The following is a 24,699-nucleotide window of genomic DNA, read 5'->3' as shown; positions in this document are numbered from 1 at the left end:
CTGTATAAGTAGGCCTACATGCTGTAGTTAATTAACTTTACTCAGTACTGGTAACAATGACACATTAAAAGAAAGTAAACCAAAAAAAATCGATTAATCTTTCATCCAGTTGTAAAAACTTTCAGCTGATTTATCAACACTTTTCACCAGAAACAATCCCTGATTTTTTTTCACATTCAATATTGTTTAGAGAACTAAAATGGGTTGCAAACGTCATCTCATGTATGATTTTCATGCATGATAAATAATTCTGTGACGAAAAGGGACAGTGTTGAAGTGGGCAAACGGAGACCTTCTGAAGCCTGAAACCAGATCAGTCTTGTGGGCTTGCTGCACATGAAGTGTGTCAGACTCATATGGGACAGGACCATAATGCATAAAAGGGTTGTTACATCACAGTTTCGGGAATAGAAGAGAAGACAGAATAGAGTCACTCACTGAATCTGGTTGCAGCATCAATCTGGATGTTAAGATCGTCTTGAGACAGTTGAGCTTGTTTTAATAAAGTGATTAAAAATGAGAGACAGGTGTTATTAAGCTTTCATTGAAGAATTCGATTAAAATCCCTCTGTAGTCAATAAAATTATCACTTAAAACTCATCTTTAATCATATTTAAAAAGTCTTCATGCCTTAAAATAGATTGAATGTAACTCGACACCCTTGCCTCATTTAGTATGTGCGGTTCTATGAATATGCAAATGAGCCCCGCCTCCACTCACTCACTCAGGCTATGTTTACACGGAAACGATTCTGAAGAGAAAACGCAAAAGTGGCGTTGCATTATCAATTTTTATTCTGCGTTTAGACAAGCGTTTTGAGTGGGAAATCCGCGTGCGTATGGTGACGCAAAAGTGCATGAAATTCAATGTAGTATGCACTCCAGACGGCTAGGTGGCGATGTGAAGCACAGCCACACAACACCACCAAGTCGGCGCGTCTGCGTACAACCTTCACTGCCAAAACGCCGTCGCCGTGTAACGAAAGGCACATCCAATCAAATATTTTTACGTTTTCACCCGCGAGCGTTCTCGTGTAAACAGGGCCTCAGAGATCCACTGGTTGACGATCACACGTTGATCTGATTGGTTACAAGGTGGTTTGTGACGTCAGAAACACCAGCGATTTCAAAGCGTGTTTTTGAGACTGTCTAGTTTGGTTCATTGCAGTTTTATTTGTGTTTGCATATAAATGTGTCTTTGCGGAAATTACATTTCACTAAACATATTTAGATTAGATATATCGAAATCGTCTTCTATTGCGATTTCTTGTATATCTAAATATGTTTAGATCTTCACAGTGAAAGGTAAAACTTCCGAAATCTCCGTGTAAACAATGAGTGACGTACACGCGCAAGAGATCACTTCCGGCGGATCGTTGGACATGATTCAGTTGGACATCTGATTCAGATCAGTTGGACGTGGCTGTGATTACACGAGGTAAAAACGATATAAATACTGTTTGTTTTCTCACACAAACCGCTCGTTTCGTGTCTTAGGCCATCAATGTGTACTTACATTTACGAGTCATTCAATCATGTTTAATCTGCATGCTCTTTGAGGTGGTGACCATAGACCTCCATTATATTACTGACAGACAACAACGGTTTGACCGAAATATGTCAAAATTGAAAATAGTGTGTCAACAAAGACACCTGGATGCCCTTGAGGTAAGCTAAAATATATAAAAAATTAATTTAAAAGTGAACTAGTATTTTCTTCCCTCAACATTTGCGAACTGCCATAAAACGGCATAATCTTACTAAACATCAGGAGATCAATAAGAAACATTGACCTCTTGGCTGAATTAAGGGAATTACCCCAGTTTTTTTTTTTTTTTTGGCAGCAAATTGGATTATTGTATTTTTTTTTTACTTTTTAGATCTATTATTATTTGTTATGTTGAATGTTTATAAAGGCGCTTATGTGTTTACGTTTATATCGTCTAACGTTATGTTTGCAAATTTTACAAATAGAGTCAGTCAATAGTTTGTTGCATTAACTGAGGAAAACATATTCAAAATAGCGGGAGCAAATCGATGCCTGAGAGCCGAATGAAGCGCACAACTCTCCGTCTCTCCCAGTGTTTTGTTCCAGTGTTGGCTTTGGTCGAAACTCTTCAGCAGTTGTCCAAACCTAACGCGAGTTAAACTAGAGTTTGGGATATTTTGCATAAGCTTTCCATAATTGGTGTGATCATGATGTCTCTTACGGTCCGACACACTCGCCTGAAGCATCGGACCGTTGAGAAAACCTGTTCGGTAGCATTTCATAACATGCTGCACATAAAACATATAGCTAACAGCTCGAGGGAAATATCTTCTCAGGATCCAGGATAAATAAGTTAGATCCTGTGGTATCAGGTCCATGTAATGATTTCTATGCATTTTATGAAACATAAGACAGACACATTTGCATAGGTTTCACTGTTGGTCAAATGGGTTCAAGATGGTTCCCGATTCTGTCAAAATAAAGATAACATCATTGTGAGTGTGACCACTCGAGAACTGCTTTACATCTTCTTCTGGTTGATTTGTTTGTTTTGCAGACAGAGAGATCATTAGGCTGGGTTGTGGTGAAATAATAATCAGATAAAGCGGAGTATGGATGTTTGCTGCGTTTATTTACATTGATAAACAAATAAAAGTATACAGATGCAGGTTTTATACAAAAATATAGAATTTCACATTTATTTGTACAGGATGAGGTCACTGTTTTTCCTTGAGAGAGCGCTTATACTGAACACATACTGAGTGCATGACAGCATCAATGATAGCCTATAATTACCAACAGGAATCTCTAGATTTTCTTTGAGACCAGACTTGGCTAGTCATTTATTTTAAAAAATTACATCAGAAGATAAATACTTTACATACTCTTCATTTCTCTTTGAGTCTGTACCAGTCTTTATAGGGAGTTAACTTCATTCTTCACATGCATTGCTTACAAATGAGGAAATTCAACATGCGGTTCATCTTAATAACATGAGAAGGAGAAACAATACAATACAATACAATTCTCTATTTTTTGTTTTGTTGTACCGAGTCGAGGCTGGATGACAATTGAAATAGAGAACTGTATTTTAATCAGGTGAGACTGAAACCGTAAAGGTGGAGGTGTGTGTGACTATGTGAGATCAGACATTGGTTTTAATCAAGAGAACGGACTTGATTAATGACCAAATTAAAGTGGTCTGGTTAAGCATTCTGTTGCCGAAGAGCAAGCCTATATTTGGAGCATGCGATGGCCACTTGACAATGCTTTTTGAAATTCTGGAAGAAGTCTTTAAAGTGTATGAATTTTGTCAAATCGGATAGAAGATTTTAATACTGATACTCGAACGACTGGCAATGAATTTTTGTGGCTTTAGTTTACATCAGCTGATCAAAGAACCAATGAGAATGGGTCCCTCAAGGGAGTGTCTTGGGTCTTAAGTGACCTTAAAGGATTAGTTCACTTTTAAAAAAAACTTTGCTAAAAATTTACTCGCCCCCATGTCATCCAAGATGTCCACGTCTTTCTTTCTTCAGTCGAAAAGAAATTAAGGTTTTTGATGAAAACATTCCAGGTTATAATGGACTTCAATGGGGTCCAAACGGTTCAAGGTCCAAATGAGCGTTTCAGTGCAAACTGTTCAAAGGGCTTTAAACGACACCAGATGATGAATAAGGGTCTTACCAAGCGAAACGAGCGCTCATTTAAAAAATAAATGAAAAAGTTTAAGTTTTATAAGCTCAAATGCTCGCCTTGCTCTGTTCTATGATGCGCGTTCGTGACTCTCCTGTTGGAACTCGTTCGATTGATCAAAATAAACGAATTTTGATTCATAAAAATAAACAAATCTTTTTTAGTGTCATTTGGTTCATTCAACGAACAAAATGAATGAGTTGACTCTGGAAAAGATTTGTTCATTTTGATGAACGAGTTCGAACAGGAGAGTCACGAACGCGCATCAGAACAGAGCAAGGCGAGCATTTGAGCTTTTAAAACTTAAACTTTGTGATTTATTTATTAAATGAGCGATCGTTTCGCTTGGTAAGACCCTTATTCATCATCTGGAGTCGTTTAAAGCCCTTTGAACAGTTTGCACTGAAACTCTCATTTGGCCCTTGAACCGTTTGGTTCCCATTGAAGTCCATTATATGGAGAAAATCCTGGAATGTTTTCATCAAAAACCTTAATTTCTTTTCAACTGAAGAAAGACATGGACATCTTGGATGACATGGGGGCGAGTAAATTATCAGCAAAAGTTTTTTTTTTTTTAAAGTGAACTACTCCTTTAAGAGTAATCTAGGTAAAGATTCATTTTGTTTGTAGAACAGGTTGCCAGGAAATCTAAAGATGATCAGAAGTTTTAAGCAAGCACTAAATAAATGGTTCAGATGCCAATCTTAGCATGACTGTTTTTTACTGTATTGTTTTAATGGATCAATCTATATGGATGTGATGATTGATGCTTGATCTGCTGCGACTTGCTCTGGCTACAGCTAAAATTCACTCCGGCTGCTAAACACCTTTGAACTCCTATTGGTCAGTGACGATGATGTAATAGATGGGTGTGGCTCTGAGGCCCCACCTTCTTTGAGGTGTAAATTGTCTGAGATTAATTTCTTCTGTTCAGTCCATTGAGGTCAGATGTGAGTGAAAACATGAACACACTGAAAGCTGCTTTATAGAAGAAACTGAAGTTGTAATTCTAATTGGAAGCATGTCTAATTCATGTTTAATACTGTTAACCTGCTGCTTTAAAGCAATCTATTGTATAAAGTGATGTATGAATAAACGTGATTGCAGAGCTGTTGCAAACATACCCACATCACTATGATCATACGCAAAGGTATAACAAACTTCTTTTCACTCCTAAGCGAAGAACGAAAGCCGTACTTTGCTGTAAGAATGTTTAGTTTCCCTTTGCTGGATGGACTGGGATGTTTTCGCTTCAACACTGAAGCGACTTAAACTGCAATTCATCGACTGGCCACTAGAGACAGGCTCCAAAAGAGAGTCAATTCCATAGTTAAAATGCCCAACTTTACAGCAGAAAAAAATGTTTACGGCCTGGTGCAAAAAGTGGTTTTGGTCTATATAGCTAATTTTTCCCTTCATGACGACTGTGAAGGGGCTGAATTGTTTTATAACGCATCCGTTAAAATTACATTAAGCCTTAAAGTTCCGCATAATTAAAGGCGTGGCCACTTGAGTGACAGCTGGATTGCCGCTGATGTCACTACTAGCGCTCGTCTGCTGTCTGTTAGCATCATGCTAATCCACCTCGCTGCCCGGGAGTGACGTGCAGCCAAAATGAGGACGGCCGGCTCCGCCCACTTTAAAAATGCTCTTCAGAAACCAACGGGTGACGTCACGTCCATATTTTTTTTGCACCATCGCATGCTACGAATTCATTGGCTCTGGCGCAGTCTTTTTCTTCCAACTCCCTTTTCTGGACAAGCACGATGTTACGACTTTACTTCTGCGCTTCTTTTGCCTCCACGTCTTTCGTTTCGCTACTTTCCGTGAGAAGCCAGGAACGAGTTTAGGGCTGTCGGTCGGCGTGGGAAGCTTCGCCGCTAGCGTCGGCGCGAGCTGCCGAGACACGAAGAACGACAGCGCTTTGGACAGAAGACGTGGCCAACATCGCCATCTAGTGGTTGAGTCGGTCAGGTCGTGTATTAAAGACGAAAGGTCCTTCGGGAGGCAGTACTTCCGGACACACCGGAGCCGTTTAGGGATGAAAGTGTTATTGTTGTTGTTCTGGAAGCTAACTAGCCTGAATCCCCGAGCGTAGCCATCGCTGCGTATTCCCATCCACAGACAGGACAGCGCAGCGTTAAACACAGGAGCCGTGACACACGACAGCTCGACTGGTTTCTCCATGCATTCTTCCTCTTCTGCTTCTTCCTCCTCTTCTTCTTCTTCTTCAACAGCACTGAACTTAACCTTTCCTTCGCTGTTCCTCCATCTTCGATAAGCCCGATGTGCGTCAGGGCTCCAGACGATCAGGACGAGCCCGCCGGCCTTCTGAACGGCCCGACACTGACCGTACAGCCACGGCACGGGTCCCAGCTGAGCCAGAGAGGATTGTGGGTGGCACTGCATCCACTGCGCCAGCCTGACGTCCATACACAGCACCCCCTGCAGGCCAGAGGCCAAACTGCACACTGCAGAGATGTGTGTTGAGCCGTTAGACGAGCACACAAGCAGCACGGGGCGTCGGTCAGCGCTACGCCACACTGAGAAAAGAAAGACATATAATTATCCTTTCTAACACCGCATTAAAGCATTTTATAGGCGACATATTACGCCCCTTTTCAGAAGATCACGAGATGTAATATTATTCTCCAGTTTCCCCAGACACATTTTGAGCCAGCAAATTTCAGCTCAAAATACCCCTCGATCACTTATTATAGCTTGTCAAATTTGCTCATAATTTGCCAAATTTTCCATTTGAAAATTGAACCATGAGTATATCATGCGATGAGAATACAAAAAGCAAGAAAACTAACGACATTTCCGTCTCTGTGGGCCTCGAGATAGTTCACGTAGTGTAACTGGGCAGCACTTCTGTTGTACGTCACACGTAGGCTCACTATTGGCCGACGCTGGTCATTAGGGCTGTCAATCATCCTCTATAATACTATTCGAATTCCATTCCTTATTTTATGTAATATTCAAATAATATTCGAATATTAAATGCTCAAATTTGTCCTATTATTAATATTTACAACATTACACATTCTTATGGATGGTCAATGCCACTACAGCCTGTGGTTGTTGTTACACGTTCGGCCCACTAGAGGGACATCTAACGTTGTTTACGTCTGGCCACTTCATGCGTTTTCTCAGATCGGATAGCTCTGATTTATCAAAACGATTCCATTTACACCTGCTCACATAAATGTGTTTTTTGCAATATATATATAATATATACAGATGTAATGAAGTGCACGTCACCGAAAGCAACTGATTTGAGCTGCATTTTATTGATCATCGGCTAATTTCAGAATCAGCAAAGACAGCATTAAGAGAGAGCGGCAACAGCCCTGGTAATATCAGTTCATTCCTTTACTTTTAATGAAGATGGTCGTGTTAAGCGTCTGCGACTTACTTTCACTTTGATTTGCGATAGATTGCGGCGCGTTGGCTTGACGAATAAGGGCTCAGATCGGAGGTGATGTGATCGTCATATCGCGTCGGAAGCTCCGGGAGTCTCCCGCATATTGATAGCGTCTTAGTTAAAATTAGTTTTTAAAATTAAATTAGTTAAAATCTCCCAGAATCCGCGCAAAACATACATCGCGCACGGCGCGTGCATGGCAGAGAGGGAGTGAACGAGACCTTGCGAATGTGCCACGCGAAAGCTAGTCCCGCGCTCTCCTATTGTTAATAAAAAAAGCGATAAGGGGCCGTTTACACCTGGTCACTTCGGAAGTATATATTTATTTTTAAATAAAAGCAATACTCGAATAGTATTGATTTTTTAAATATTCGAATTATGAAGAAAAAAATCATTATTATTGTTTGTTTTTTGAACACAAAATGTATTTTCGTCGTTTGTTAAATGCAAGGTTGAGTCACTCGGACTATTTTAACGATGTCTTTAATAACTTTTCTGGGCCGGCAAGTTTCAATCCCTTAGAAGCCTATGGAGGAAAATATCTTAATTTGTGTTGCGAAGATAAACGAAGGTCTTACGGGGTTGGAACAACATGAGGGTGAGTAAATACTGACAGAATTTTCATTTTTGGGTGAACTCACCCTTTAAGCTGACCTTTAAAAATGGCATAGGACTGGGCTAAGTTAACATAGGCCGCAATCTAGCGATGTTTCGAAGATGGAAAAAAGATGTTAACAGTACTCTGAATGAAAGATTAGCATCAAAAATCACTCCAAGGCTCCTCATTTTACTCTGGATACCCAAAAAAGAGCCATCAAGAGTCAAAGAAATCAAATGTTGAAGATTGATGACGAGAACCAATGAGCATAACTTCAGTTTTATCACTGTTTAAACAGGAAATTATTACTCATCCAGGTTTATTTTCAACCAGAATGAAAATCAATGTCGGAGCGCTCATCTGGTTTTGAATGTATATAGATATAGTGTGTCGTCGGCATACAAATGATAACGGAGGCCGAATGATCTCAAGAGATAGCCAAGTGGTGATAGATATTAATTTTGTTTTAATTTTGGGGTGAACTAACCCTTTAAGCTGTGGACAGATTCATGGATACCTATCTGAATAACGAGTGTGTGTGGACTGACCTGATGTGATTCTTCTGATCAACCAGCGTGTGACGAACACCAGGAGACACAGGAGAGCCAGGAGAGTCAGAGACGTGCCGATCACGAGACCCCATCGCCTGTGTGTGACTGAGAGCGGTCAGGGTGAGCGTGAATATTAATGTCATGACGAGTGTTTGTGCTAGGGCTGCACGATATATCGAAATATCGCAAATGTATACAGTGAGGAAAGTTAGTATTTGAACACCCTGCTATTTTGCAAGTTCTCCCACTTAGAAATCATGGAGGGGTCTGAAATGGTCATCAAAGGTGCATGTCCACTGTGAGAGACATAATCTAAATAAAAAAAATCCAGAAATCACAATGTACGATTTTTTAACTATTTATTTGTATGATACCTACGATGACAATTTCAGACCCCGTCATGATTTCTTAGTGGGAGAACTTGCAAAATACTGCATCCTCACTGCATATGGAGTTAATTTTGTGCCATAATTAATCACACAAATCCAGCATTTTGCAAAGCAAAACTCGACTTGCAATACAAACAGAAAGCGATGTGCAAGTACACAGGTCAATTTGAGCGAAACTGCAGAGGAGTAACACACATGCATTGTGTTTTGCAAATATAAATAAGTGAGCCTAGGTAATATTTCACAAATAAATGCAAACCATCCAACAAATCGTTCTGTTTGTTTGCGAGTCCAGTTTTCCTTTGCAAAGCAGATCAAGTTTTTTTTTTGCAAAATGCTGGATTTGTTTGTAACGGTCACTTGCCTGTATACGGGCAACCTAAATTCACTATTAAATCCTAATCTATGACAAACTATATTTTGTTGGAAAGGTCTAAGACTCCTAAATAGATATTTTAGCGCTGTTTTTTTCTTACAAATTATGAATGAACAGTAATATAGGAATTTATGACAAGAGTGCACCTCAAAAAAAAAAAAAAAAAAACTCATTACAGGAGTTTCTGACCTTTGTCACAAAAAGTGGACGCACACACTTTTAATAATTGAAACTTTGGTTTTAGTGCTAAAAGTTCATAATAAAACATAATCTAGTATTTGTCAATAAAAAAAGATAAAATTATGTTTTTAAGAAAGTAAAGTAAGAAGTTCTCTAAAAAGTATAATATATTATATATATACAAATATTTTTTTTATTATATCACATATTTTAGTAATTATCATAAATTATGTATCATTTGAAAGCTTACAAACTCGGAATTCATCCCGTGAAAACTGTTTTGAAAATAGACGTTGCGTTACCATAGAAACAGTATTTTTTTTTTAGTAGGCCCCTCCCCTTTTGGGCATCATCTTTCATAATTTAATATCAAAACCTTTTCTAATCTTGACAAAACTCATATTGTCAGAAAGGTCTGAGTCTCAAGGTTCCATATTTAGTGACAGAAGTGATATTTGGATATAAATTTATTAAATTTTTATGGCAGAATGCATACAATTAAATTCAATGGAATTCAATCAATGGCACCCGGTGGCTATTTTTGGTATAACGCCAAAACAAAATCTCATGGGAACTTCATTTTTTGTGATATCAACTTTAAATTTGGAACACAACTTGGTTAGATATATATCTTTCATTTTATAGTAATTATTTAGTAAAAAATATTTTGTAAAATATTTATTTTATATTAAAAATATATATATTATTAAAATTTATTTTATTTACTGTAAATTATAACTTTCATAACTTTTCCATACTTTAATTTTTTGAAGTGCTTTCACTTCAGTAATAATCTGCTGATTGTTTTCTTTAAAACAAGATCACACTTGTGTGTATATTCCAAAGCATTCTTGAATTACAACCATTTAAGTTTGTATAGTGCATTTTAATGTCAATTATCAAAACGGTAAAGGGTTAATTATGGCACATTATTAACTCCATATATAGGGGTGTTTTCTAGTCACAAAAAGAATGAGAAACATGCATGTAGATTATATAACTTGAAATATACTTTAAAGATAATTTAAGCTTATTATACATTATTGTTTTGCATATTGAAGATAACTATTGTGCAGTTTGTGCTTACAATCAGGGCAGATTATTCTTCTTCCAAGGAGATCCAAGCGCCACACCTACACACACACACACACACACACACACACACACACACACGACGAAATACTAGAATATTATTTACCACATACAACACAATTTGCACTACTGTTATTTTGCATTTATATTTTCACATCTGGTTCGTTTAGACTAGGGGTGTAACAATATAACGCAATACAAAAATCCAACAATATATATCGATGATAGTTACAATCTGTATCGTGGATAATTCACCTAAAATAAAAATTACTGCGTGAGAAAGAGAGTTTTAGTGTCAGTTTTACATTAAACTACAGTAGTCAACATTTGAAGTGGATCAAGTTGAAAGCTGTCAAGAACGGGTACATGCTCAAAATACATGTATAACTTTGACGAAAGGTTTCGATCCGTTTCTATATAATGTGTGTAATGAAGTGATGATGTTACCTGCACACACAGTCCTGATGAGAGGAAGGGGAAGCCCAGGCTCATCTCGGCGGCGCCCCCGTCCTGTGGACACCAGCATTACAGGAGGGAGGGTTACACACAATACATGTATAGAGGATTATAAGTCTTTTCTGCTCACCAAAGCTGCATTTATTATTGTCAAATATTATGACAATTTAAAATAACTACTTTCTATTTTAATATAGTTTAAAGTTTAATTTATTCCTGTGTATTTTCAGTATCATTACTCCAGTCTTCAGTGTCACAAATCACTCTATGATCAAGAAACATTTATGATTATTATCATCATCAATGTGTAAAACATTTTTTTTTTTCAGGATTCTTCGTCAAAAGAACAGCATTTGTCTGAAATATAATCTTTTGTAACATTATAATTATGTCTTTTCTGTCACTTTCGATGAATTTAATTCATCATTGATTAATAAAAAAAAATTATTTATTTTATTTATTTCTCCCAGAAAATAAAATAAAAATGCTTACTGAACCCAAACTGTTGGACGGGGGGCTCATTTGCATATTCATAGACCCACGCATACTAAATGAGGCGAGGGTGTCGAGTTACATTCAAGATTTTTAAGGCATGACGAAGTAAAAAGCGTTTAATTTTGCCTTGTATCACTTGTATCAAATGATTTTCCCATCACATGTTAGTAGTCGATGTCCCTGATGGAAGACTCTCACTAACCAGCTGCCGCGAGGTGACGAGTCCTTGCGATACACACACGTCTCCATCTCGGACGCAGAGCTGCGCGGCGAAAGCAGCGGCGGTGTCAGACGTCAGATACACACGCAGACGCAGAGACCCGGGGACGACCCTCACACTCCACTGAGATCGGCTCTCTGAGGAACATCACACACACGGTCAGACACGAGGACAGACGAGACATGCTAACACACACACGAGCGCTGCTCACCCGACTCGAAGGGACAGAACACTCGCCGGCTGCCGTTCAGAGAAAACTACAACACAAACAAAGTATGCACACTTGAGAAACACACACACTTTTAATCATGCACTGATGTGTGGTGGAGCGTGCGTTACCTTCACACACATCTGAGGATGTTCATCGACAGCAGACACGTTATACTTCTGTAGAAAAAGCAAAACGCTTTCAGAATATATATATATATGAAGAGTTCAGATGCAAAAGCCTCTAAGTGCCATTTGAAATTTTCTTCTAGAATGATCATTTTTATCAAGCTTGTATATTTAAGTTCAGTCATTTCACTTAAATGGCAATGATAATTACCTATTAATTGTTATTTAAGTGAAATTACTGAACTTAAATATACAAGTTTGATAAAAATCATCATTAAAGAAGAAAATTTCAAATGGCATTTAGAGGCTTTTGCATCTGAACTCTTCATATATACATGCATCTGTTGTGTGATATATGCACTTCCATTTGTCTCTGTTTACAGAATGCCAAACCTGACATCATAATAAATACAAAAATAAATATATAAGAAGAAATGTAAAAAAAAAAACATTAGTAAAATACATAAATAAATATCCAAAAAATGGGAAAAAATAACTTATTATTTATACCTTTATTTCCTTATTCATGTATAATTATATTTTCCCCACTTTTATTTATTTTCACATTTATTTATGTATTTGTTCCCTTTTTCACACATTTCTTCCTCTGTATGCTAATGAAGGGGCGTGTTTTACCTTTTTTACATTTCTTTTTGTATTTATTTATTTTTTATTATTATGTCAGATTTAGCGTTTCACGTTTATGTAGGTATTGTTTGTTCCGCTTGGATTATGACGTATTATGTCTCTTGACGTCATGACTTGTGCAACGATTAATCGCAGTCCAAAATAAGTTTGTGTTTACATAATATATGTGTGTGTACGGTGTATAATTATTTTGTATATATATATATATAATATTTGCATGTATATACCATATATAAATAGAAATATTTTATATATAAATAACACATTTTTCTTAAATATATACATGCATGTGTGTGTGTGTGTGTGTGTGTGTTTATATACAAAATAATTATATACATTACACACATATATTATGTAAAAAAAAAACAACAACTTTTTTTGGATGCTATAAATCACGATTAAACATTTCAAAGCTCTAAAAATATTTTAAAATATTATTATTATACTGGGCATGAAATACTTATTTTGACTAAACCTACAGTATATGCAGGGCACCAAAGTTCACATAGAATTTTAAGTGTGTGTGAGGAATTAATTGCATCTCTTTACGGACTCATTTGACTGAACTGTTAAGTCATTTTTACACAGAACATGTAATATGATGAGGTCATGTGACAACCATACACCACACCGCTCTTTAAACACCGACTGCTGCAGCGAACACAAGCTGGGAAGCGAGTAAGTGTGTAAATGTGACGGCCCCGCTCGAGTCAGTACCAGTTTAGTCCCGTAGAGGGTGGCGTTGGGGGCGGGGACACAGTCAGAGTTCTGCATGCCGATTCGCCAGCACAGAGAGACCGAGACATCTGATTGGTCGTCAGGACAGAGAGGCTCCCAATGCAGAACAGAGCCGAGGACTCTTGCTGAGCTGGAGGACAAGATATCAGCGCCATCTGCAGGCACACACACACACACACACACACTGAGGTCACATGATCAGAAACACATCATCACATCTGGTCTTTTACTCCTGGACTGATTGCATCAATGCATCAAACGCACACAAACATCCCTTATAATATTTCATGATGGGTCTCTTCATCCGTCACCTTTTTACTGGGTTATTAAAGTTAACTAAAACTAAATAAACAAACCCATAGATGGTTGTTTTTGTTATTTAAAACTAAAAATATAAAATAAACATGAACTGAAATAACTTTTTCGGATTTCAGATAGTTGCCAATGCAACATTTCTCATTTTCATTTAGTTTATACTTGATATACTAAAACAAAAACAAAAAAGTGAAAAATGTTAATAAAAACTTTAGACATTTTTAAAATGAGAAACAAATAAAATGAATAAAAATGTCAAAGTCAAAGGAAAATAATAACATTTTAAATGTAAATACTGCTAATACATGCATACTGGTAGACCTTTACAGTGGAGACTTAGAACAATCACACACACACTCACACACACTCACGTGGCAGTGTTCCCTCCTTTAGAGGGCAGTGTGTGACTCGTCTGGCATCAGGGCTGGTGAACCACAGCTGTGAACACAGTTAATGCAGAAGTACACATGACAAAAAAATTAAATTAAATGTGAAATGAAAAGAGTGTGTTAGAGCAGCACACCTGCACACACACACACGGAACCAGGAACGGGAAGCTCAGATTGACGGTTTGATGGACAGCTGGATCGATCTGCAACACACACACACACACACACACACACACAAACACACACGACTCCTTGATGATGTAAGATGAGGCAGAGGTGGTTTGCTCCAAAACAGGGATTGCAATCTTTAAAATGTTGCAGTTACTCCTTGGTTTGGTTCATTTCTTTATAATCTTTCACACACCTTCTGGAAATGAAAGCCCACACACTCCCGGAACGAGTGTTTGTAGCACAGGCTGATCTTCACCAGTCGATTCGTTTCCAGACGGACAGTGAAGCGCTTATGACGCTCGTCCACAGTCACACGGGCGTCAGGCACTGCATCATCTGGGAACACACACGTCAAGGCAGTGAATATGCCAGAAACTTCAATAAACTTTAGAAATATATATATATATATATAGAGAGAGAGAGAGAGAGAGAGAGAGAGAGACCTGAGTGTTTATCACGGTCGTCCACAGAGACTTCAGGAACTGGAAGATCATCTGGTTAAAAACAGCACATAGAAATGCTGAATCTTGGTATTGTGGTGCAGATTTGGGACATTTTTAGAGAGAGAGAGAGTGTGTGTGTGTGTGTGTGTGTGTGTGTGTGTGAGAGACCTGTGACGGTGTGAGATTGACGAATCAGCATCTCTCCGTCTTTGTGAACGGACACTGTGACCGTGGAGCCGCGCCGCACCGGGAAACAGCCGTACTTCAGGATCCACTGGAGGGAGACACACACACACACACACACACACACACTTACAAACAGCTTCAGTGGAATTCAAAACATCCCTCAAAAATACTTAATACAAGAAAAATCTGTCAAATAAGCATTTAACCCTCTGGTGCTCTTCGCTCATTTCTGGCCGAAATATTTTTTGTTTTGAATATTTAAAAATCACAGCTTCAGCGCAATGTTACGAAACTTGGTGACGTTTATGGCATTATGTATGTGAACACATAAAAAAATTGAGGTCATGATCTGAGCATGCTAAGTGGTCTTAAAAAAATAGTCACACTTGTGGTCTTTGGTCAAAAATGACCCCCATAGAAAAAAAAGAAAAAAAATTGTGAATTTTTGTTTGTCAATTTTTTTTATAAGAAATAGTTTTTGAGATTGTTTCAACTATATATACAAATCCACAAAAAAATGTGTTGATAAACAGCTGGGGAATTCACATGCCTCTCCATAGAGAGCTGTACATGCCATCTAGTGGTTACACCATGATTCTACGCTTTTTCTCTATACTGTAACCAGATGGTGCTAATTTTCTTCCAAAAATATTTTTTTTCTGAAGGCCTAGACTCTATATTAACATAAAATACTGCATTAATATTTTTTTGAAAAAAATAATATATATATATTTTTCCATGGCAAAAATAAACCATAAATATTGCATAAATATTAATAAATTCATTTAAATCGTCTCAAAATACTAAATTAAAAAAGAATAAATATTATAGAACAAAAATAAATTGCATTGGTTTTACTGGGATGGAGAAAAGTTTCATTTTTAGGTGTCCGGTCACTTTTGACCGGGAAGATCACAAGTGTGACTCCGAAACGAAGAGCACCTGAGGGTTAAATGTTGATTTATTTGTTCTTAAATCTGGGGTGTGTGTGTGTGAATCTGCATTTGTGTAATAAATGCATTTTCAAAAACTGTGTTCAGTGACATTATTCGTCTCACCCTTCAGCCATCTGACGGTAAAAGAGTATTTAAAAGTGTGAAGCGTTCACAGATGACCAACAGGGCATTCATAACTCCTGAATTAGCCTTACGCGTCAGTGCATTAGCAAAGTATTTACAGCGTACGTTATAATACGGTTGTGTCCCGTGTGTTTGAATGCATTAAAGGTGTGTCAATGACTAGATGAGTATTATCATATATTAGAACTGTAGTTACAATAATATAATGCATTATAAGGTGCATTAGCAGGCATATCGACTGCATTTTTAATGCATTATACATAAGGGTTATGCGGGAAATTAAAACGACCACACAAAAAAAAAAAAAAATGATCAGAAGGAAAAGATAAAGTTTTAAATCAAAACCGGTTACTACATATTTAAAAAAAAAAAGAGAACATCCCCATGAATAAAATAAAAAATCCGCTTCACTAAAGTTGCCCTCGCTAAGACTAAGAAATAAAGGATGAATGTCATTAACCAGAGATAAAGGAACACATGAATTCACTCACAGCGGTCTGATGGGACGTCCTGTTCGTTTCGTGTGTCTGAATTCTTGCTTCGTGAGGCTGATCATCACCGGTTATCCACTGGGGAAGAACAACACACGACTGTTATGATCACATAAAATCACACTACTAGTTTAATGACGGGACAAATGGTCTGCGCTCCCGGCGCTGGTCTAAAAGGGTCGTCCCTATTCTCTTAACGAGTAATGAGTGTGTTTTGGGCGTAACGTACAATAAACCAATCAGAGTCTCATCTCCCATTCCCTGTAAAGCAGTTGCAGTTGCACCGCGGCGGATTCAACGTTTACATGCAGGAATTTACAAGCAGAAAAACTGAACGCTATTCTAGAGCACAAATAGATCTGCTCGTGCTCGAGGTTAAAGCTGTGTGTGTGTGTGTGTGTGTGTGGTTAAAGCGAGACCATCTACGGGATAAGCTGGATTCATCATCCGCGCGTTGACCCCCCATAGCCTCACATTGCTAACACGCTCTTTAAATAACAAAAAAATACTGCGCGATGGCCTATATCATGCAAAATCCACTTTTTTACCCCTTAAATGCATTTTGTTGTATATTTGGAGTGTTTATAAGTACAGAAAAGATGAAATTATTCTCTTCAGGTGCTTTGTTTTTATCTTTATATTCTGTTTTGGTCATATTTTTCAACCTGTTCAGATTTTTCTATAGTTTTTTGAACTATCACGTCACCGTATTTGCAGCGGAACTGACAAATAAGGACATCGACTACCGGCCCAACACTTCGAGCAATCCGCCATTATTATTTCTCGCTCCGATTTTGTAGTCCGAGCTCAATGATGCGGAAGTTACGAGAGGGCAAGTCAAAATGTTCGGTTGTTGGATGTACGTTAGTGACCTGAAGCACTTCAAGGATTCGTTATACAGAAGGGTTTGCCGATCGACTTCGTCTGAATGAGAGGTAACGTTAAATTCCTTCTATCTTTGGAGACGACGAACAGAGCGTTTCGATAAGCTGTAAATATCGTTAATAAAAATAAAGTACTTTACTTTCTTAAAACACATGGTGGTCATGGTTTAGCAGTACCTTTGTTTTTCTTTTGAAGTAACGTTACACGTCTGCAGTATTATTGTTCTTGAGTTTCATCAATGCTCATTTAGCTGCTTTTCTAAACGCATCATATTATCAGCACAGATTGTTTGTGGTAAGATCAGACCGCAGTCATTTATCTTGTCAGTGTGCTTGTTTTAACAAGAGAAATAGTTGACTTTCACTAATAACACAAAACAGTTAACTCACATACCAATACATGAAGAGCTTGTTCTGCAGGTTCGTCGTCGTCTTTATCGACTCGCTCGCTGTGGCTGGAATATGTAAGGCTTGATGGACAAGTCTTCTGTTGTTGACATTTTATTAACGTGTGAATAAAAATGTTCTTTGAAGGTATCGTATATAATCGTATATCTCTAATCAAACTACAATAATGGCCGAACGTGGGGAGTTGAACCGTGAACTCATCGACCTGGAGAGCGGGCGGGGTGTGACGCATCTCCTTTTTATTTAAAGGGGCCGCTTTGAAACGGGTCGCACATCAGAAAAGGGGCTTGTGGAGCTATAATAATGAGGAATTCACACCCAAGCATTGCAGTTATGCTTTATATAGACCACAAATGTATGCTTTATAAGTAAAAATGAATGATTTAAAAGCATGATATGTACCCTTTAAGAGCAGGTGCAGCTGGTCAACGGCTCAGTCTATTTCAGTTCCTCAAAATAGCAACTCGCCAACAATACGCCTGAACAGCACGTGAAAATGATAACTGCGTCGGGCTGAAACTAGCACAAAACACTTGCGTCGCGCCTGGAGCTGCAGTGCACCGGTGTGTGTGTGTGTGTGTGTGTGATGGGGCCTATGTGGCAATGATGTATGTGTACATCTGAACAATGAAACCCGTCAAAGTGGACTTTGTTTGAACCATGTGCAAACACAGGCGCTTAATCAAACATGAATGATGAAACATACTCATTCACTGCCACACACGTACAAATGGAAGTATACTTTGAGCTTGATCAGTGTGGTTTTACAGTTTTAGCTCGAGACGTTCCCTGGACCTCAAAAGCCCTGCTATAAACCAAATAACATTCATTTAAAGTGATCTGCTGCATTTACTCGACCAGTGTTTCTCAACCTCAGGGTTGTGATTCACAAATAAGTCTAATCTTGCGAAAAAACACAAATAACAGAATGCAACTAACCATTTTCCTTCAAAGCTAAATAAATAGGTTCATCAACAAAGCAACAGGATAACGCTCCGTGTGTTTTCTCAACCGTATTTGATGCAAATCTGCACTCGGTGGAGTTTGACGTTCATTCAGCCTTGAAACTCGTAAACAAAACTACACAAAGTCACTTACAACCAAATGTTAACAGCATCTAAACTCTGGAACAGCCTTCCTAACATTGTTCGAGAGGTGTAAATCTAGACTAAAACATCTCTTTAACCAGCCATACACATATAACATTATCATTTTCTGTCATTCAAATCAGTTAAGTGATTGTTAGGCTGCATAGTTTAGGTCATCCAGAACTGGGAACACTTCCAATAACATCCAGAGTACTCGTTACATCATAAGTAGTCAGCCGGATCCATGCCGTATCCAGACCAGATGGTGGACCTGAGCCTATACACGGCCACAACGCATGATGTAGTCAGCCGGATCCATGCCGTATCCAGACCAGATGGTGGACCTGAGCCTACACACGGCCACAACGCATGATGTAGTCAGCCGGATCCGTGCCGTATCCAGACCAGATGGTGGACCTGAGCCTACACACGGCCACAACGCATGATGTAGTCAGCCGGATCCGTGCCGTATCCAGACCAGATGGTGGACCTGAGCCTACACACGGCCACAACGCATGATGTAGTCAGCCGGATCCGTGCCGTATCCAGACCAGATGGTGGACCTGAGCCTACACACGGCCACAACGCATGATGTAGTCAGCCGGATCCGTGCCGTATCCAGACCAGATGGTGGACCTGAGCCTACACACGGCCACAACGCATGATGTAGTCAGCCGGATCCGTGCCGTATCCAGACCAGATGGTGGACCTGAGCCTACACACGGCCACAACGCATGATGTAGTCAGCCGGATCCGTGCCGTATCCAGACCAGATGGTGGACCTGAGCCTACACACGGCCACAACGCATGATGTAGTCAGCCGGATCCGTGCCGTATCCAGACCAGATGGTGGACCTGAGCCTACACATGGCCACAACGCATGATGTAGTCAGCCGGATCTGGGCCGTATTCAAACCAGATGGTGGACCTGAGCCTACACACGGCCACAACGCATGATGTAGTCAGCCGGATCTGGGCCGTATCCAGACCAGATGGAGGACCTGAGCCTACACACGGCCACAACGCATGATGTAGTCAGCCGGATCCGGGCCGTATCCAGACCAGATGGTGGACCTGCGCCTACACACGGCCACAACGCATGATGTAGTCAGCCGGATCCGTGCCGTATCCAGACCAGATGGTGGACCTGAGCCTACACACGGCCACAACGCATGATGTAGTCAGCCGGATCCGTGCCGTATCCAGACCAGATGGTGGACCTGCGCCTACACACGACTTGATGAGTTGAGTCTTGATGTTCACAATAAATGCCCTGAATCAAACCAAGATTTGCCTCTGGTCTAGACTTGCAATAGTTCGACCCAAACTAACCCAGATAAAGGAGCGTTGGCCTGAGACTTACCCAGAGAACACTGTGCTGTGTCTGCGGGATCAGGATCAGCGTGTCGGAGTCACCAGATTCATTGTCACTGAAGTCAATCTTCAGCGTTTCATTTTCCACTACAAACAAAAGACAGAAAGCATGAAGTGAGTAAGTTACACACAGGCAGGGATAATCACTGAGAAGATGGTCTTGTACATACGCAGAGGATGAACACGCAGCCTCACGCGCACACACACGTCCCGCTGATGGAGAACAGTGTGGAGTCTGAGCCGAGGCAGCAGCCGATCTTCAGTCACACACACACACGAGAAACAGAGAGGTCAGGTGACAGACAGGGATCTCTATCAGAGGTGAGGCGACATCTTGGGCCTCAATACGAAAACCTGATATTTCTCGTTAAGGTGAAAAGCGCTCTAGTGATATTTATATGATAATGAAATAAATATCTGCGCTGCGTGCTAATTTACACGCAGGTTACGCGTTTGTTCCAGCGTCTCCGTTCACATGAACCGTGTGTTAGGGGTTCAATCACGTGCATCTGGGAACACACTGATGCGCTTTGTGTTTCACAGCGAGTGTGGCACTGTTATCATTTACACACGTCTCAAACTCAGCTTACAATGTTCATCTGGGAACAAAACATGCGCCATTTCATCAGATTTGTTCCATAAATCATTTATAAACACACGAGAATTTTAAGAAATTTAAAGTAGAGTTTAAACCCTCGCTCTGAGTTTGCATGTTTTGATGTCCACGTGACATTAAAGGAGTAGTTCACTTTTCAAAAAACTTTTGCTGATAATTTACTCGCCCCTATGTCATCCGAGATGTCCATGTCTTTCTTTCTTCAGTCGAAAAGAAATTAAGGTTTTTGATGAAAACATTCCAGGATTTTCTCCATATAATGGACTTCAATGGGGTCCAAACGGTTCAAGGTCCAAATGAGAGTTTCAGTGCAAACTGTTCAAAGGGCTTTAAACGATTCCAGACGATGAATAAGGGACCCTTCGAGTCATGACTCGAAAAAAGATTTGTTCATTTTGATGAACGAGTTCGAACAGGAGTCACGAACGCGCATCACAGAACAGAGCAAGGCGAGCATTTGAGCTTATAAAACTTAAACTTTGTGATTTATTTATTAAATGAGTGATCGTTGCGCTTGATAAGACCCTTATTCATCGTCTGGAGTCGTTTAAAGCCCTTTGAAGCTGCACTGAAACTCTCATTTGGACCTTGAACTGTTTGGTCCCCATTGAAGTCCATTATATGGAGAAAATCCTGGAATGCTTTCGTCAAAAACCTTCATTTCTTTTCGACTGAAGAAAGAAAGACATGGATATCTTGATGACATGGGGGCGAGTAAATTATCAGCAAAAGTTTTTTTTTAAAGTGAACTACTCCTTTAATGTAACATGCATGTAATACATGTAACATCCGTAACAAGGACACTAATATAAAGTGTTACTGACACGTGGCTTTGATTTCATATGCCAAATTATTTTGTAAAATATATATATTGCATAAAATCTTGAGTTACAAGCATTTAAGTTCAGATCTACGCTCAAAAAGGAGTGAGAGCTAACAGGTTAAAAGTAAATGTTTTGAGATTTTGAAACACAAAACACGTCTCTGAACGTCCCCATTTAAACTAAAGCGTAAAACATTACATAGAACAAACAAAGTAGATATTGTGAAGTGAAGAGTTGTGTAATTACTCACCAGCACCAATCCATTCCTTTAGAGAGAGAGAGAGAGAGAGAGAGAGAGAGAGAGAGATTTAGCTTGTGTTGAGTCTCACAAAAGAAACTTTCAGATGAATCATCATTGTCCGCTAAACAACATGAGTGTTGACGTGTGTCAATCTAAGCATTAACTAATTAATACCAACCTGTGTGTGACATCAAGAGATCAATCGTAATCAAACATACGTCTGTGTTCTTTTCTAAACGGTAATTATTAATCATTTTACATTAACAGGTTTTGGCAGAGCGGATCAAACTGATCTTCTGATGAGAGAGAGAGAGAGAGAGAGAGATCGAACAGCATTTCTACACCCGAGTTAATCGATTAGCTCAACATTAAACACCCTAAACCATACTAAAATATAATATAAAACACACATTTTCATTCATGAACCTAGAAGATGGACATGTGAACAATATAAAGCTGCACTGAAACATTATGCGTTGTGAATATAAATCTTGAAATGTTGCTCTGGTTTGACTTTGACTTCACAGAACTATAAAAGATTCAAATAAACGAGCAATAATCGCCCTAAAGTCACGACACAATAAATAAGAGACAATATTCACCATGAAATCTGAAATGTGCAGATTGTAAATCAAATGAACACTACTTATAAATCATGCTAACGCCATTCAAATCCAAAGAAGATGTTTTGTCATTGTTCAAATAACACACACACACAGACAGTAAATACAGTAAATATAGCATATAGGAGCCATTCAACATGATAAAACAGAGACATCGGTGATGATTTACATGTTGTTTTTGTATGGAGTGCTGTTTATTGCATTGTGTTATAATATATGACTTGATGTGTCAAGTCATATATTATAACACAAAGCAATAAACAGCTAATAATCAATAACTATTTCATTATGTATTGTACACAATGTTTCTGTCGTTTAACTCACTTGAGAAGTATTTTTACGGCAATTTTATCATCTATCATTTATTATATTATTAAGTTGGTGTTGTTCTTTTGTAAAAAGCGAGTCGCTCTGAAACTTTAAAGACAAACGCATGAAAACATCCAAAAATGTTTTAATCTTGACCTATTGAGTTGAATTGATGTAAATGAGAACAGTATGCAATGCATGCGACTGCGAGAGTATCTAGCATTTACAGTAATGCGTTTATACTTGAAGAGTTCAGATGCAAAAGCCTCTAAGTGCCATTTGAAATTTTCTTCTTTAATGATGATTTTTATCAAACTTGTATATTTAAGTTCAGTAATTTCACTTAAATGGCAAAGATATTTACCTATTAATTGTTATTTAAGTGAAATTACTGAACTTAAATATACAAGTTTGATAAAAATCATCATTAAAGAAGAAAATTTCAAATGGCATTTAGAGGCTTTTGCATCTGAACTCTTCACTTTCACAGTGACTGTGAAGTATGTGGTTTTGTTTCCCATGTGTAATATAGTGATTTACATGATCTTTCTGCTTTCAAACTATGGAAAAAAAATAGTTTGTTTTAAGCAACGTCTATATTTTAAATAATTTTTGACGTGTTTAATTGCTCGATCCTCTACTAATTCAGCAAAAAAGTAAAGGGGAAATTTGAAGAAAACCAAATCCTCCCCTTCATTTTCCACTGAGTGACTGGAACAGACACATGTCTGATAATTATATGAGATTATATCGTTGGTAAAATACATTAATATGTGGAAAAGGGCTTCAACAGGTCTGACTCGAGTGCCTTAATCCAGAGTGGGATATTTCGGTCATAATGTGTAAAAAATATATATATATTTTTAGTTTGTAATAGCAGCTGTCGAACGGGGTTAATTGGTAAACAAACATTTTGATTTTATTGATCATTTTTCTCAAGTAGCTTCCATGTTTACTGATTTCCCAACACTATAGTCTATGATTTAATAAAATTAGTAGCCAAATTGCATTTTAGATGAGTATGCTACGTCAAATTTGGATAGAGTGTAATAGACAGATGATTTCTATAGAAACAGGTTTAGGCGTTAGTAAGTTGTTCTAATATTTTCTCATGACGAGTTATGAAGTAAACACATTAAACAGTTTGTTTTCCATGGTTTCCCATTAAAACACCTCAGAGGAGCACTTTCAGAGTAAAAACCGTGTAATAAATCATTGCCTGTGAGTTCAGAAGGAATCAGCTCACCTCTCTGAGTCTGAGAACATCTCGACGGAGGATCTTTACACACAGCGAGCAGTTTAACAACACACACAGCACAACTACACGAGTAATGGACGGCGATCCGCACATGCTTCAGGTTAAAACACCAACCGGTTATTAGGAATACATGGTGGATTACAGAGAGTCCAGACAGAGTCCGAAGCGCGAGAGATTAGAGTTGAGCAGCAGACTTGTGTGTGTGTGTGTGTGTGTGTATGTGTGTGTGATCGCGTTGGGCGGACGGGTTTTTAGTGACGCAAATATCCGGAATTCCGGCGCCTCGTTCAAAAGGTCACAGACTTCCGCATCAATTAACATAATTTACATGTTTATCTGATGACTTTACCACATTCATATCGCTGAACTCCACTGCCTTCTACAGTGAAGAAGACTGAGAGCTGAGGCAACATGGGAACTTCTGTCATGATATTTTAACTCTGAGAGTGAATTACTGTCCTGAATGGGAATAATCTTATATATCTTGAATAACACGAAATAAAAGTAACATTAGTATATGTCTAAAATAAATTAGGTGAAAAAAGTGTAACTGTTTAATTGGTAACACTTCACAATAAGGTCCATTAGTTGACATTAGTTAGTTAACATGATCTAAGAATGAACAATACGTCTAAAACACTTCAGAAGAACATCATCAGCTCAAAGTGGAGGAATCAGTGTCACTGTATGAAGAATATTTGAGTGTAATATTTCACTGTTTACTTTATTATGCTCTCCTCACTCACAGAAATGAACTATAGTGTCCTGATCACACTAGTGAAACAACATCAAAACTTCTGTCTGAATAAT

At 38.6% G+C, this 24,699-nt stretch overlaps 1 protein-coding gene across 1 annotated transcript; it reads right to left on the bottom strand.

Annotated features, from left to right (window-relative positions):
* Positions 1-4,217: 4,217 nt before the first annotated feature.
* il17re (interleukin 17 receptor E) lies at positions 4,218-24,108 on the bottom strand. The gene is made up of 18 exons (XM_039674831.2): positions 23,878-24,108; positions 21,709-21,724; positions 20,189-20,275; positions 20,008-20,105; positions 16,265-16,342; positions 14,677-14,782; positions 14,509-14,559; positions 14,259-14,401; positions 14,029-14,097; positions 13,877-13,943; positions 13,170-13,345; positions 11,808-11,855; positions 11,680-11,725; positions 11,451-11,605; positions 10,745-10,807; positions 10,293-10,338; positions 8,258-8,365; positions 4,218-6,227 (listed from the first exon to the last, which is right to left on the bottom strand). The coding sequence occupies exons 1-18, from the start codon at positions 23,980-23,982 to the stop codon at positions 5,389-5,391; spliced, it is 2,301 nt and encodes a 766-aa protein (XP_039530765.2). The 5' UTR covers positions 23,983-24,108; the 3' UTR covers positions 4,218-5,388.
* Between the last annotated feature and the right edge of the window lie 591 nt (positions 24,109-24,699).

This window comes from Pimephales promelas, chromosome 14 (genome assembly GCF_988280905.1).
Source record: "Pimephales promelas chromosome 14, fPimPro1.hap1.1, whole genome shotgun sequence".
Taxonomy (NCBI): Eukaryota; Metazoa; Chordata; class Actinopteri; order Cypriniformes; family Leuciscidae; genus Pimephales; species Pimephales promelas.
This window is presented reverse-complemented; position numbering and strand designations above follow the sequence as displayed.